The sequence below is a fragment of the Talpa europaea genome (genome assembly GCF_964194135.1).
Source record: "Talpa europaea genome assembly, chromosome: 11".
NCBI lineage: Eukaryota > Metazoa > Chordata > Mammalia > Eulipotyphla > Talpidae > Talpa > Talpa europaea.
In genome coordinates, this window is record NC_140078.1 from 60,857,799 (window position 1) to 60,874,472 (window position 16,674).

The window sequence follows — 16,674 nt, forward strand, 5'->3', positions numbered from 1 at the left end:
TTTACATGAAATAATAAGATCACAGAAGGGGGTAAATACGTTTTTGATCATTTCAGTTTCCATTTGATGCTTCACCATAGAGGGTTTTAAAACATTCGTATGCAAAAATCTCATTCAATGCACAAGGTCTTTTTAAAAATATTTTAACAATAAATGGCAGCTGATTTTCTATTTCTTAACAATTTGCCAAAAGCCCACCTCCCCACCCCCGATATTCCACTCCACTTCTTAGTCTTTTTCGGATTAGCACCATTTCATTGAAGGTGCTCCTCTACCCCAGTGCTAACTTAAAACCAATTACTGTTCCGTTGAGTGTAATTAAGAAGAATTATTATCATCTGCATTTGATCTCACAAAGAGTCCGCCCAGGGAAGGTTACAGGCAGCAATGTATTATAGCACTTAAAAAACAAATGCATGCACTCGTGCTGCAGACCCAGTCTAATTTTCTTATAGACATATATATATTTTTTTACTTCTGTTCCTGAAGGAGCTTTCACTAGCCGTTGCCTCTGACTACTTGAATTCCATTTTTCTACATGTAAATACTCTTTCGGGGAATTTTTCTCTTTGACCCTTCCTGGGTAGACAAGAAAAAAAGATGTTACTTTTAATATTTCTAAAGTCTTCCCATTACTGATATTTCCAGATCAATGATAGGAAGGTTGCAGTTAGCGGTGTTTTTATTAAGAAAAAATGTAAGTCAGAAAGGAGATTTATTCTTAGCCTCTGACAAAAAACAGATGTGAACCATGGAGAAGGGACACAGAAACTGCCAAAGGAACTCCTTCACTCCTTCACTTTTGCCCAAAGTAGCCCAATTAACTAGTGCTGTAACACAGAGGTATGAAGCAGAATTCACCACCTCTTTACCAAGTGCATTACCCAGCAATCTCCTCCTCAAGGCAAACTTCCAAAGACAATTGGTTCTCTTTCCTGCTTTTACCCTCACCCCTGTTTATTGCATTTACTCATTATTCAGCAAGTATTTATTCATTCATCTAACATTGCATAATTATTAATTGAGCCCCTACTTCTAATATTACAAAATGGAGGCTTGAAAAATGATAGATACAGTCCCTGCTCTTAGGCATTGAGAGTCTAGTTGGAGGACACTGCTCAGGAATTTGAAGAAAGAGGAAAATTCTGCAGCACTTCCTAACTTTCTTTTCCCTATATATACTATCAACAACAGTGGTATTCTAAGTGGTAACAACAACTGATTGAAAAGTACAAAAAAGAGATTAATCATCTCCGCCATGCCTAGCGCTTTCTCAGCTTCCTGCCCTTCCCCTCAAGGTGAGGACACAGTTTAGGGAGCTACCTAGCTACTCAGAAGAGCCTCCTAGGAGAGCCTTGCAGCTTGATCCACAATTAGGATGATCGTTTAATTTAGTATTGAAACCAGATTGCTTTTAAGAGGGAAAGAAGGTGCCGTGAATCTTCATGCGGGGACGGAGGGCATAAATGGCAAAGGGGACGTGTGGCCATCTCAGCCCGAATCTTATATTATTGAACTTCAGTGAGCTGAACGGCATCCACTATTTAACTCTGCCATCATTGCAACTTATGACCTTCAAGAGGGGATGACATTGTAATTGTTGGCATTCCGACTGCATTAGGTGGACTAGAAAAAAAACAAAATCCTGATGGAAGTGAAGTATGTTAACAGTCTTTCTCTTGTCCCTTAGCAAGTTTCCCATATCAATAGGAGAAACAGCAGAATCAGTAGCTGAAATGATATGCAGTGTGATAAGAAGAGTTGTAGTTAGAGACCTCTTAAAAAAAAAATTTCACGAAGTACACAACAGCCAGACGCTGCTGGTCATGTTCAATTAACGCTAAGGGATTTCTAGAAAAACAGTGCCTGGGATACCTAAGGAAATCCGAGAGAAATCGCCTGAAGGAACAAAGAAAGAACTTGTGGTACAGTAATACCAAACCATTGTTCTTGAAAGAGAGCCAAATTTCTTCCCTGAGACCATGAAGTTGTGAACGGAATTGATACACTTGTTTCCCAAGGAGATGAGAAATGAGTCACATGCCTGCAACATATTGATGAGGCATTAGCGCTCCATCTTCCCCATAATTGTGGCTGCCCGTAATAGGTTTCATATACCAACATACATATGTCTGTCTTGTGAATGAGACAGAGTGATATGCAGTAACAAGCCTTAAAAATATTAAAGACCAGACTGCAACAGAAATTGCAAAATACCATCATCCTTTGATCCATTTCTATGTTATAGCCAGCCCCTGACACTGTCTATCATATTATATTATACTAACCTAGGAGAGAAAAACAGACCCCCCTCAAAAAAAGAAAAAAAAAACAATTATGGAACATTTCCCTTTATGGAACTGAATAAACACAAGCTTATGTTCTTTGCTTTGTCTCATCTAATACAGTTTATCCTGTCACAATTTCTCATTTTCTGTCATTCAATGAATAATCTCAGTTTTCAGTGCAAGTGCGCTCCGAGCATGGTGGCTTTGCATCTGACAATGCATAAAGCGTGACACTTAGCTGAAGGTCATTGTTCTCACACCTTTCCTTCCTCTTGATGGAGATGAGGTCTCCCTTATCACTGCGTCTTTTCCCTCCTTAGAAAACCTATAGAGATTTCCGATTGCAAGGGGTTCTGGACTCGACCTTAAACAGCAAGACCTATGAAACCATCCGGAACCGCCTCACTGTAGAGGAAGCCACCGCGTCAGTGAGCGAGGGTGGGGGCCTGCAGGGGATCAGCATGAAAGACAGTGATGAAGAGGATGAAGAAGACGATTAGAAGGCGCAGGCCCTGAGCCCACCAGGATGGAGTCCTGTAATCACTGCATGTCCTTAGTCTGTTAGTTACCCCCCCATTAGGGGATTTTCTGTCAACTCCCATGCCCATGAGGTATTTACCAATACAATTGCCATGTTAGCTCTGTGGTACCAAGATTATTAGCAAATGACCTTCGAATCCACGATTTCCTGATGCCATGTCTCTGTTTACAAGCAATATGGAGCACCATTCTTTAAATACTGTTCATGGAGAATACATAGTCCAGCTGCTAGGTGTGTCCCTGTTATCAGCAAAGTTAAATGATGCTTCATTACTGTACCGTGTACACATTGATGGTAAATGGATGTGCGGACAAGTACACCAAGTACTTTCACATCTTTGTTTCACGTATGTGGATGCCAGTTAATAATATAAATGACTACAATAAATTAAGATGCGTAGATCTGCTTTGTTTTCTGAAAAACAAAAGGCAAGGCTCCAACAACCAACTTTTGGTTCTCTGTGTTCCCCTATAACTAAAAACCGAGCCCCTGGTGTCCTTGTAAACCCATTCTTTCTATTATCCCATATAGTTAGGAAAAAAAAAAAGATGGCCACATACCAATGGATTGATGCTCTGAATTGCCACGGCAAGGGCAATCCTACACTGACTGAACATTAAGCACAGTTCCGAGCAACTGTCTACTGTCAAGTTTCTCCTATTCAATGTTACATTTTGCTTTTATGTTTCAATAACCATGTATGTAAAAAAAACCTGAATATTTAAATTACAACCCTAGATTATAAATGTGTTTATAATAAGATATGGATATTTCCTTCTGTAGGTTGTAACCATAATTTAAATTATTTTGTTCCACACTGTTTTTTATATCTGTCATGTACATTGCATTTTGATCTGTAACTGCATGACCCTGGGGTCCTCTGCAGGGCTATTTCTTTCTGTGTAAAGTAGTGGATCCATCTTGCTTTTGCCTTATATAAAGCCTACAGTTATGAAAGTGTGGAAAACTGTGGCTTCTCAATAAATAACTATTCAAATGTCCTAAGAATACACATTTGAGTCTTTTTTTTTTTTTCCTTCTGTCTTCTTTGAAAGTCTGAAGTGAGCTCCACGAAGGAGGGAGAGGTGGGAAAGATAAGGAAGAGGTAATTTCCTTAGAGTGTTCTTGAAACTGTTGGAGTGGGTAATTTTCGAATGCTTGTCTCCAGGAGACACAGTCTAAAATCTGCTAATTCAGACTCCACTAATTCAGAATCTGTGGGCATTTGGATATGTTGGGCAGATTATGCTTGCATTATAGGATAAATAAGGGTTTGCTAAGCAAGAGAGTAGTGTAAACGAGAGAAATGTTTCTCCTGTACGAAGAGAAGGCCAACAAACTGTTTTTAAGCACCACTTTAACAGCAGTGTTTGCATTCAAACAAAGCGTGTGCCAATTATATATGATTCTTATATATTTGTTAAAGCATTTTACAAGATTCTCTATGATGTGGAGCACTCTTCCCACTCTCCAGTCCTTCTCAGCAATATAGTCACCTTGGTTTGAAAGAAATCAAACGTTCTGTAGCCTCGTCTGTTTTACCAGTATCTGTCACTGCATTGAGTTGACCTTTCCCAATGGCTGACTCGGTTTTAGGGAAATGTCTCGTTTTCTAATTGGATCAGGTAGAATGTACACCAGTTGTTCCCTACAAAGTAACCCCATTTAAATAGCACCTCCCACTCTGTTTAATCCTTGAGGCGCAAATTAACAATTCTTCCTCCCCTTAGTAGGATTACAGGAATGGCTTCCATTATTCAGCAACTCTTCTACTCCAGGCATCTGCGTGAATAGCCTAATTTAAATATTACCACAACCATACGAGAGAGAATTGTTATTACCCTCAATATAGACTGGGACATTGAGTTCAGAAAAGTTAAGGTGACTTACCCAGCGATTATACAACTCCATGTAGAAACATTAATCCAGAGATACTAGCATAGTGCTAGCAATCTACATTTGGTGGACATAGCATTCAGGCATGAAGAAATCTTTGATCCCTCAGTGGCACACAGTTAAGTCAGTATGGCCAATTCAGGATTTTTTTTTTAATACACTTGTATTTTGTATTTATGTATTCTTGAATTACAAGACTAAAGCATCTTTTTCACAATAATTAGAAAACATGCAAAGTAAAGAGGGAACATCTACCCCATGTATAGGAGTTGGGAAAAGGAAGAAAATGTTCAACAACCCTGAAGAGAGCTAAGTGAGTGAATAGATAAGTTACCAAATGGCATGAAGAGAAAAGATGGTGTTTCCAAAATCAAGGTCCCAAAAAAAACAAAAAAAAAGACTCCTTCAAAGGAAGACTTCACTGCAGCCTAGCACTAAGAGTCTTGATGAATAGTGTTCCCCAGAATAGCAACCCTGTAAGAAGGCCTATGGAGAAGGAATGAGATAAGAAGAGATGAAAAGAGAAAGAAGTGACCAAATTCTGAGTCTCAGGGTATCCTTATGACAGACACAAACTGATATCTTAAGCTTTCTTTTGTATTTCTTTGCGATGTCATCTGAAGTTTTCTATTCTCTTTCGTAAAAAAAAAAAAAATAAATTAAAATACAGCATCCATAAGAAGAGTGCACAAATCCTCTCATAGTGACCAAAATTTAAACACGTTCATAGAACAACAAAGTCAAGATATATAATTGAATAAACACCCCAGACCTGCTCAGGCCCATACCCTTCCCAGTCTCTATCACCTCCTTACTTGCCAAAATGAACCACTATCCTGACTTCTAACAGCATCGACTGAACTTTCCCCTTTTTGAACTTTATATAATTAGGATCATAGTATGTATTCTTTTATGCCTGACTTCTTTTTTATTCTATAGTGTTGGTCTAGCTGTGGTGCATTTCTTTTTCATTGCTCTATAGTATTCCGATGTGTGGCTATATCACAGTTTATCCATATTAAAATGTTGTTTTTTGTTTAGGGTTATTGTGAATAATGCTGCCATGAATTTCCTTGCTGGATCATAATGTACAAGTGTATTCATCTTTAGTAGATATTACCAGGGTGAACGAGTTACACTCTCATGAGTAGTGCCTCCAAGTCCCTGACAACAATAGGTATTGTTACTCTTAATTTTCATCATTCTGTTAAGTGGTGTAGGGTTTCATAAATGTAGTTCACTGATTATAAAAATAGGATCTGTTGCCTTTTAACATGTATTGTGCAATTTGGGAAGCCTCTCTAGTGAAATACATGCTTAAGTCTTTACCCCCTTTTTTAAAAGACGAAAACATACAGCCATTTGAAGACTGGTAGGGGAAAATCATAGGAAAAAGTATCAGATGGATTATGAGACAAAGATGTCAAGGGAAAAGTTAACCTGATGGAAAAGATTCACTGTATTAGCAATCAGTCCACAAATAGTTGAGTGCAGGCTGGTGGGGCACTGCTAGAAACATCCAGGTTCTTTCTTCTCCATTAGGGCTCATCAGCTAGCAGGGCCTCTCTAAAAATCAAGTGTGATCTTGTCCCTTCTCCAATAAAGTGTCTAATGTCTCCCCTTGCTCATAGCATGAAGTTCAGTCTTGCTAATGTGAGGTGCAAGGCCATTTACAATCTGATCCTCACCTGTCCCTTCATCCTCTGTTAACTGTTCCCCTCTGCCTTCCAACTTTCAGTTTCCCTTTCTGTCTTTCACTTCCTGCTGTGCACCATGGTTCTCCCCACCTGGGACCCTCTCCCTGAGTACCTCACGTCATCTTTTAAATCTCAGTTAAATTTGACTTCTCCAGAGAAGCTTTTCCAAACACCACCCTGAGGTTAACATCCATTATCCTGCTGTAGATTCTCAGAGCAGTCTCTACTTATCTTTCATAGTGTTCACCACACTGTTCATGAATGGATGATTTGTATCACCACCTATTTCATGTAGCTTTCCTGGCCTTCGGAAGACTCTGGGCTGCACCAGCTTCCCTATGTTATCTCCCTAAACTAATAAATGAAGGTTAAGAGGACAAAAAGTAAAGGCTGAGTACAAAAATCAGATGATCCAATTTATATTCCCTTAGAATACCTAATTTGGGCTGTATGAATCCTTAAAAAACACATCTAGACTAAATTCTGTAAGATTCAGAGAAGGAAGAAGGAAAGAAAGCTCTCCTGAGGAGGGGGCCTTGACACACTCATAGAACAAGAAAGAACATGGAGCAACCTGAGGGCTGTACCCCTTGACGGAAGTTTTCTTCTCTGACAGATTCCCAGTGCATGTAATAGACACTCAACAAATACATATAAACTTCAGACTTTAATGAATATGCTCCATGTGTTAGAGGCGCCTGGCTTCATGGAAAGATTTATGCAAGGGGTTGGGGGAGATTTAGATGGGAGCAGTGGATTAAGGTTTCAGAGGAAGACATTTAGTATTTTTATTTTTATTTTTTCAAAATAAAGGAAAATTTGAAGTTAAAAGAAATTAAATAGAGCAGGATTATATGAAACAAAAAGTTGAAACTTCTCCCTTTCCCAACTCATTTCCCCAAAGTAGCCATTGCTAACAGATGGGCATACATTCTTCCAAAAATGTTCAAATCATATACAAGTATATGGATACATATATATCCAATATCCAATTGGGTGTATTTATATTTTTTAAATGTATTTTCAAAAATAGGATTCATCCTGAGCCTACTAAGCAAGTCACATTTTTCCTTCATCAGTTTAGGATCATATCCATGTCTGCACAGATTTCCCACATCACCTTTAATGGCTGTGCTATGTTTTTGGTCAAAGAAGAAACAAGAGCAAAGCAAGGTAAACTGAAAATCCAGGACGAAATTAGGATGGATTGAAACATAATGGAGGAAATGAGCCATCTGTGGAGGTGACCCAAGAGACTGTTTGAAATGTGTGACTAAAGAATTTCTGAAACACCCCAAATCCAATTGCAGTCTAACCGCTTACTATCATAATGATCTGTTTATGTGTCTGTCTCCCTGTTAGACTGCCAACTTCTAGGAGGTCAGGGACTATGTGTCCCTTTGTATATGCCAGTCTGGTGCCTGGGATAGAGTAAGCATTCAATAGTGTTGGTTGAATTGAATGGTAAATATCAGAGAGACACACCTGACTTTGGTCTCGACCAAGAAAGCATAAACAATGCAGTACAATGTACTCTCTCTATACAGAAAGAACTACTAAATAAGGGGGAAACTCAGTAGCTTTAGGGAAACCATCAACCTCACCATTCATGAGACCTTTCCTCCATTATGGATTTTTCCAGACTTGACTTGAACTGTTTTGCTCTCATAAATTTGGGTTTCTGTACAAATTTTAGGAAATCATCCAATCTACAAGGGTTCTATCATTATTGTCTTAGCATAAATTTTAATAAGTTCATTTTATTTAAAATTTAAAATCCAAAATAAGTTTGTTCTTTGTGGCCAATTTCTATCAGCACATGATTAACAAATCTAAAATGAAATCAAATTATGCACAATTCTGCAATTCGTGGTAAACAAATTTTTAAAAAATCAATATTCATCTTTTATTCAAGGTTGTTTTGCTACTTCATCTACATACTAAAATTATCATCTGTTTTCCTTCTTATGAAACCGTGCATTTCATCTAAAGTTGTAAATCTGCATTTTGTTGTAACTAAGCAAAACATGAAAAAAGGACTGGTTAGGGTACAGTCTGCCAACAGAGTTCTCTACCCTGACGACAGTGCGTTGAAGGTCAAAGAAAAACACTGCACAACAAATTAATCACAGCCACCACTAGCCGATAAAATGATCACAATGAGATACACAACTACAAAATAAGAGGAATGCAAAACCGACAATAAGCCAGAAGTACACAAATAAAATTTTTTCTACTTCCTAGGAATTGATGGTGCCATGGCAAATAGCAATTGTAAACATGGTTAAGTTGGCATATTTCCCTCTGTCCATCAGAAACAAATTGGCTTGTTTCCTGGGCAGTGAATACAATTGCAAAGAATAAACAAGGCTCTGCTTAAATCTCCAAGCAGGAAACATGATTGAAGATGGTGTAAATTTCAGAGAAAGTGTTGGATATTTTGGAATGTACTTAAAAGAAAATGAAAAGCAACATAAAAAGACAAATACTGGTGGTATTTGGTGCAAAAAAAGTAGCACGTATGTGGAAAAGATGACTAAGTTTCCAATTCTAACGTCACTTTATTATTGTAAATGGCAAATGCACCTCACTCAGTCTTCTTGCGGTTTCTGGGGCTTTGAGCATAAAATAATTCTTCCACAGTATTCTTTGGTGCAAGTCTTTCATTTTGAATAAAAATTACTCTTCAAAAAAATCAAACATCAAGATTATGGACTAAAAATTCATTCCAGAGCATATGGAGAGTATTGACATCACAATGTATTTGGAAAATTTTTTTTTTTTTTTTTTTTTTTTTTAAATAGAGGCATGCTTTTTTTTTTTTTTTTTTTTTAATTTATATATTTATTTGTTTGTTTGTTTTTTGTTTATACATGCACTGGGTACAGTCAGAAGCGCGGGAGGGTGAGAGAATTCACCAGAGCCAGAGCCGGGAGCAGAGCAGGCAGAAGGACCGAAGTACACTGCTGAGGGGAGCAGCGGGCGGCAGGAGAGGTCTGCGCGCCATGTGGGACCCTCCTGTGGTGGCCGGGGAGCAGCCGGGGATCGAACCGGCGCCACAGAGGCCGCGGGCAGCTTCGCAACCCAGCGCTCAACTGCTGCGCCACCGGGGAGGCCCTGTATTTGGAAAATTTGAACTCTTCAGAGGATGCTTCAGTTAAATGACAAAATCTCTAGCTCTGATATTGAAAATTGAACGCCTATGAAGTGATTTGGGCAGGGTGGAGAGATGTCTTTATCTCCAAAATGCAGAGATTAGGTCTGATAAACTAATTCAGACAAGATTAGATTAATCCCCTCCAAATCAAGAAAATGGGTTTCTTTTTGCATTGCTAACAATCCAAATATCTCTGAGCCATTTCTTCCCCAACTTTTAGTCAAATCACGTTACATTTCATTGATTCCAAGACAACACTTTTTTTTTACTTTTAACATGTCTGAAGTTGGGATTCATCCTTCCACTCAAAGGAAACAAACTCACATTACGTCCACCCTCTGCACCACCATGCCACCGTAAAAAGGCTGCTGCACAGCCTTAGGTTAATATTCCTTTCGAGAATGTAAGAAAAAATAAATATGTGTCCCAGAGAAGAGTCTTCCATACAGTGAACCCGGGGGCTGAGACAGAATTAGGGGCTTACTCAGGAGTATACATTAAACAAGGGCCCATTTTCCCCCAGTAAATTAAAAAAAGGTGATTCTTGAGAGGGAGGAATCTAGATCCTATAGTCGGGATCAAACCACTCTAGTTAAGTTTTGAAGGGGAAAGCAAGGACTGCAGGTAGAGCCGGAAGAAATAGAAGTTGAAGACTAAGAGCAAAGGTTCTAGAATCAGGTTGACTTTTAGATATCAATAGGAATTTCTACTGCTGTGACCTTGAGCAAATTAGGAAATTTACTAAGACCTCTGTTTTCTCATCTGTCAGAGAGAAATAACCAGAGTAATGCTCTAAGAATCATCTATTACTATAAGCTCATCAGGTTATCCAAACTAAATGTGTGAATGCATGTAAAGTGCTAAAATTGAATAAACGCTTATAAAGTGCTCAGTAAATGTTAGCTAATATTTTATTGTTAATGTCTAAAGCTGTCACATTTCTAGAGCCTGTCACATGTTTCAGGTTCTAAACAGATCACAGATACGGCTAAGGCACTACCCTTCAGAACCTGAGTACTGCTACTCACTGTCCCTGTTCCTCCTCTTCCCCAGAACACCTCATGGTCCACTGTGGATTGATTGGGCCGCAAAGTGTTGAGCAAGGGATACAGGCTACCCCCTTCATTATTTAGTATTTCCTTTTGTGCTTTGGAAAGAAGAGTGGAACTCCTTGTCTACACTTACTCACATTTTCCTTCGTGGATCTTAGTAAATAACTATAAAGGAATGAGTTACGAATAAATGAATTTCTTTCCGTGCCTCCCCCTCTACATCATCATTGCCTTCCTTTGGGTTTCTCTAGAAACAGACCCTGCGACAAGGATTCTAGTGCACATAGTTTACTTGGAAGCTGATCCCAGGGAACACTAATAGAGGAATAAGGGAGGGGAAATGGGAAGGGAAGGCAGCCCCTGTGGGCAGCTGGGGTTGGATTACCCTAGAAAACTCCAGCAGCCAGGGTAGAACATATATTTTAGAGTTCTCCCTCCTAAAGTGGGAGAGATCTGGAGTATTTACATCCCAAATCTTTTTCTTTGTTGGTTGAGGGCAGCTGAGAGGTAAATAAAGATCAGGAAAGTGAATTCTCCAGCATTCCAGGCCTGCAGGGAAGATGGATAAAGACAACTCTGGCATCGCACAAGCCCTCAGGTAAATTAATGCAAGAACTACAGTGGGAAATCAGAACTGGTTGCAATGAAGTGGTACCAGGGGGAGTGAACAGGGCACCAATATGGTGTGCTAGAGTTACCCTTCTGCAACCCAGGGCAGAGGCTGTGCTCAGTGTTGGCCTGAGGACAGCAAGACAGAATCAGCATTTCTCACGCCAGGAACACTGCCTCACAGGCTAGAACTGGAGACCTCCCAAGAATAGTGAAATAAATCCCAGTCTTCGCTATGGTGGAATACAATGAAGCCATATACAGAAAAAAAGAATAGAGATTTATATGGGCTAGTACTGAAAAAATATTCAAGATGCATGGTTCAGTCATTTTTAAAAATCAGGAGACATGAAATGTAAAAACGAAAAGAGAGAGAGATGGCCTGCTGTTTTCCAGTGTGATTTCATTTTCAAAAGGATTTAAAAGGTAACTTGTGTGTTCCTTATTTTCATCTAATTCACTGACTTTAAAATCTAATGATAAGATGATTCTATTCTTAAGAATTACAGCCTAGATTAAAATACAGGCTGGTTATAAAAGTGTGTCTGATTATAAATTCGTTGCTCATTAGCATTATTATAAACAACTTCACTAAATAAAAAAATAAACAGGAGGAAGGAAGGAAGGCAGGAAGGAAGGAAAAAGAAAAATCGGGGGGAAACAGCATTAAAAATAAGCAAATCTGGGGCCTCCCTGGTGGTGCAGGCGGTTGAGCACTGCACTGTGAAGCTGTCTGTAGCCTTGGCAACGGGGTTCGATCCTGGCTGGCCAGTGAGAATCCCACATGGCGCAGCAGACCTCTCCTGTCTCTCCCGCTGCTCCCCTCAGCAGTGTATTTCAGTCAGTCTGCCTGTTCTGTTCCCTGCTCTGTCTTTGGTGAATCCTCTCACCCTCCCGCACATATGGCCTGTACCCCAGTTCTTGTATAAAAATAAATAAATCTTTTAAAAAAAATAAGCAAATGTGTGTGTGTGTGTTTACATATGCACACATTTTTAAGAGATTAAATGACTTGTCATTTTGGTTTCCCAGAATCCAAATTCAAAATTTATGGAAATCAAAGGAGAAAAGACATTCCCTCTCCCTGCCCCTGCCTGCTAGAATGTGGCAGTGATCAGATGTTCTAGCTCAGAACCTTGACTCTTAAGGAACCTTGACTCTTAAGGGGCATCCAGTGACAGGAAGTGGGTGAAGCAGCAGCCCAGGCCAGTGCTGTCCTTGTGGCTGCTTTTGGTTCTGTCTCATCTCACTTGTCTCTTGGTTCCTGATCAAGTCTGTATCCCTCTGGTCTTTAGAAGATTCTGAGCTACTCCATAAACTCCTTTATGCAGTCTCTATTGCTGGCGATCAAGTGCACTGAGTGATGTGAGCATTGAGAAGAAACTGGTAAGAGTGGTTACCTCTGGGAAAGGGAACAGCAGACTTTGGGTGGAAATAGATGTATTTTTCAGTGCATGCTGTTTTGTGTTGTTTGATTATTTTAGTCATAATTACTCCTTCAAAGATATATATTACTTCCACAAATAATTTAAAGGGATGCAGTTTAAAATAAATTGACTTTTCAAGTGTCCAAATAGAGGAGCTTCTAGACAAGAAAAATGTAGATTATAGTGTAGTACTAGTAGCAGGTAGAGGAAGAAAGGCTAAGTATTGCTCTCTCATCTTTGCTCAGGTTCTGCTTATCAAGGAGGGATCTTAAGCTCAAGGGGTCCATGATCTTGAATGGGAGAAAAACGGCAGTAAGCCATATTCACTTTGGCAATATCTGTGACTTTGTGAGCAAGAGAAATCACAGATATTTTCATAATATATACAGTTATTATGATATCTCAAAATATCATTTACACTCATCAGTACTTCTAAATTACCTCAGTTATCAGACTTGCTGTTAGATCTTCATTAAGAAAAAAGTGTAGGGCCTCCCTTGGTGGCGCAGCGGTTGAGCACTGAGCTGCAAAGCTGCCCGCAGCCTCTGCAGCACTGGTTGGATCCCGGGCGCTGGCAAGGGTCCCACATGGCGCACAGACCTCTCCTGCCATGCCCGCTTCTCCCCCAGCAGTGTATTTCGCGAGTCTGCCTGTTCTGGTCCCCACTCTGGCTCTGGTGAATTCTCTCACCCTCCCGTGCTTCTGACTGTACCTAGTGCTTGTATAAATAAATAAATCTTTAAAAAAAAGAAAGAAAGAAAAAAGTAGATATCACTGTATCACACATTTAGTAGGATTTTGATAACTATACATCAGTATGATTTGGTCTCTTTTGGAATAATCATATTTTATCTTAAAAGCATTATTCTGAAAAGGGACCTACCAGCTTACCAGACTATCAAAGGGGTCCCTAATGTGTGTGAGCTACACACACACACACACACACACACACATACACACACACACTGAAGAATCTTTGCCAAAGCTCTTTGCCTTTCACTCTCCCATCCCACTCCTTGTTTTATCCATTGTCTCTCTTCCTACCTTTCTTGCCTATAAAATAGAGACAGTAGCCTTTCATTTTTCTGTACAAACCACATAAAATGTACACTTAATTTCTTGAAAGCAAATCAAACCATCAAACTGGTCAAAACAATTCAGCAATTGATAGTCTACAGTTTTCTGTTTGAGCATGTTAATAGTCATATTTTGCATTTCTAGAACAAGATAATAGTTAAGAATAAAAAGATGTTGGGGCTCCATGCTGGCGAGCTAAGTGTTTTGGCTTTTGTCACTCACCTAATCATGTGACCTAAGGCTGATCACTAATATCCACCAAGTATCATTTACTTCATCTGAAAATGGGACTAACCAGTCTATCTGCTTATAGAGTCATACTGTTGATACAACAGCAATAATGACTGTCAGAGGGACTGCCATATAGTAAGAAACTAGTAAGAGTGGTCATTTCTGGGGAAAGAGACTAGATTATAAGGCAGAAGGGAGTCTTGATTTTTCACTGCATACTATAGTATGTTTTAACTCCATAAGAGTTATCGACTATTATTATTGCATCCAAAAATTCATTAAGTTGGGAACACAAAACTCTGGTCTATTAATAACCACATAGACCATCGATATTAATTCATTTATTCCTTTATGCTCTCTACGGGAAAACAATCTAAAATACATCAGAAATCAAAAGAGAATACTTAACCACACGGCACTATGTTAAATAAGCATATGCTCAAATATAATTTAACAATAAGGACAGAGATTCATTTGCTGTGGCTCTTTCTTCGTTCCCCAAGCAAGCTCTTATTTATAGAGCTTGGGTTTCTCTTGTATATTACTTTGTACCACCTCCACTTCTACACCCAAGGAAACTACCAAAGTGTGGGTGGGAGAGAGAGAGCGATCTCTAAAGGAGAACTTTATTCTGGAATTAAAATAAATATGTCAAGATGTCTGACAAGGTATCTTCCTCCTCAACTAATAACTTTTAAAATATTTAAGCCTTTCAAAGTATTATTAAGGAGAGCTGAAACACCAGTATACATTTCAGAACTGGAATGAATAAAAAATCAGTTTACCTGTTAGCTAGTCAGTAACAGAATTTTGATCTCTGCCGAGCATCATAAGAAGATAGTGGAGAAAAGATCTGTATTTGTAAACCAACATGACTTACTCTATCCTTAGGCACCAACCACATGTGGAAAAAAAAATACATACAGTGCAACATGCCGTGCTGCAGCTGAGTTCAAGAGTGTATACAGCAGAAATACAAACAGCAAAATTCTTTTCAGTTGTCCACAAAGGACACCTGCTTTCCAGGTGGCAGGTAGGATGTTCACAGGAGAGGCCCCTGCACTCCAGGAGTTCACAAGCCAGTGGGCTTAAACAGCAAAGATGTACTTTCAAAGAAATTTCAAGAAGCAGTGGCAGAAGGGCAGCATCTTAAGAAGAAGTGAGTTTTTAAAATTGCCAGCACCACGGGGAGGCTGTCAGCAAAATGTAGATGGTGGAAAACTCTACAGGGAAAAAAAGCCGAGTTTTGCAAGAGAGAAATTGTAAGGGGAAAAAAGAAATGGAGAGAAATCTATAAACTGAAAAGAGATTAAAAGCCATAACAACCCTCATAATCTATGAACCTTAACTGGATCATAGTTTATGTAAAAGATTCCTTTGACTTAAAACATTTAAAAGAAGATTGGATATTTGAGCACTGGGTTCTTGCTGTTAAGGAATTACTGTTAATATTTTAGGTGGTGGTATTTAAAATTATTTGTGTCTGGCACTTGCTTTAGAATAATAGAAGGAGGGCTATGGATTAATCTTTGTATGTGAGTTCATTATTATTTTCTGCACTTCTTTTGTTTTTGTTTAAAACTCCTCACGATATGGCTTGGTTGTCTTTTAATCACCAGGAGATATTCAGCAGAAATTGGGTAATGAAATGCCTGCAGCTTGAAAATCCAGCATAAAAATCTAGCTCCTACAAGTAAATATCTCTCCAATGTGTGTGAGGTGGACAAGACCCCCTTCTCATTTCTAGTACTTCCTACACATGGAGTTTCTGATTCTTTTTCTAGGCACAGTGAGAGATTTGAACCAGTCCAGCTACTTTCATGAATGTCCTCCTCCTGGCCAGCCAGCTTGCATTTGCAAAACATCTGGCCAGGGCCAGAGCATGGTCCTTTGGGAGCTTTTTGGAAATGGTGTAAAACACCTTCACATCTTTAGGCTAAGTCTCCTGCTCACAGGACTAGACCACCAGCATCAGCTATAGGTCCACACCCACACACAGGATCTGGGGAGACCTGGCCTGGGAAGGAACAGATAGTTTAGAAGATAGGGGAAAACAGTAGCTTGTTTTTTGACTGGGGTGTTCTACAGAGCGAAAGAATGAGACTTTTCAAGGCAATCTGGGACCATTTAGGTGGCAAAAAATACATCACACTAGTTTACCTTTTTCTCTGGATGCTTCTTTCTCTGGGTTATCCCTTCCCATATTTCTTCCTCCATTCTGTCACTGAGGTTTGTGCCATCATTTCTACCTTCCAGGTTCTCCACAGTTAGGCACCTGAGTCTGCCCTGGGAAAGAATATGTAGGCAGACATAGCAATGAGATGCTATTTGGGATCTATCAAATTAGTAAGGATTTTTAACATCATAATGCCTGATGTTTGTGAGTGTGCTGGGAAAGTAGCCTTCTATCCCCTTTTCAAAATACAATTTGTTAGTTGGTATCTAAAGCTTTCAAAATGTGCATATCTTTTTTTAAAAAAAAGATTTATTTATACATGTAAGGACTGGGGTGTAAGCCAGAGGTGCCAGGGGTGGGGTGAGAGGATTCACCTGACTGAGTGGGGGGCAGAACAGGCAGATCTACTGAAATATACTGCTGAGGGGAGCAGTGGGTGAAGCAGGAGAGGTCTGCTGTGCCATGTGGGTAGCTCCTTGGTCGGCAGGGGGAAGGAACTGGTGCTGCAGTGACTGGTAATATT

General features: G+C 39.4%; 1 protein-coding gene across 17 annotated transcripts in view; it reads left to right on the forward strand.

Annotated features, from left to right (window-relative positions):
* Positions 1-2,788, forward strand: part of CADPS (calcium dependent secretion activator) — a gene marked incomplete at both ends in the record, with an annotated part of 442,011 nt that extends 439,223 nt beyond the window's left edge. For all 17 annotated transcript variants that reach the window (XM_084246953.1, XM_084246956.1, XM_084246954.1 and 14 more), the window contains one exon: positions 2,609-2,788. In XM_084246953.1, the coding sequence (XP_084103079.1) occupies positions 2,609-2,788 (180 nt within the window). The remainder of the gene's footprint in view (positions 1-2,608) is intronic.
* Positions 2,789-16,674: the final 13,886 nt, after the last annotated feature.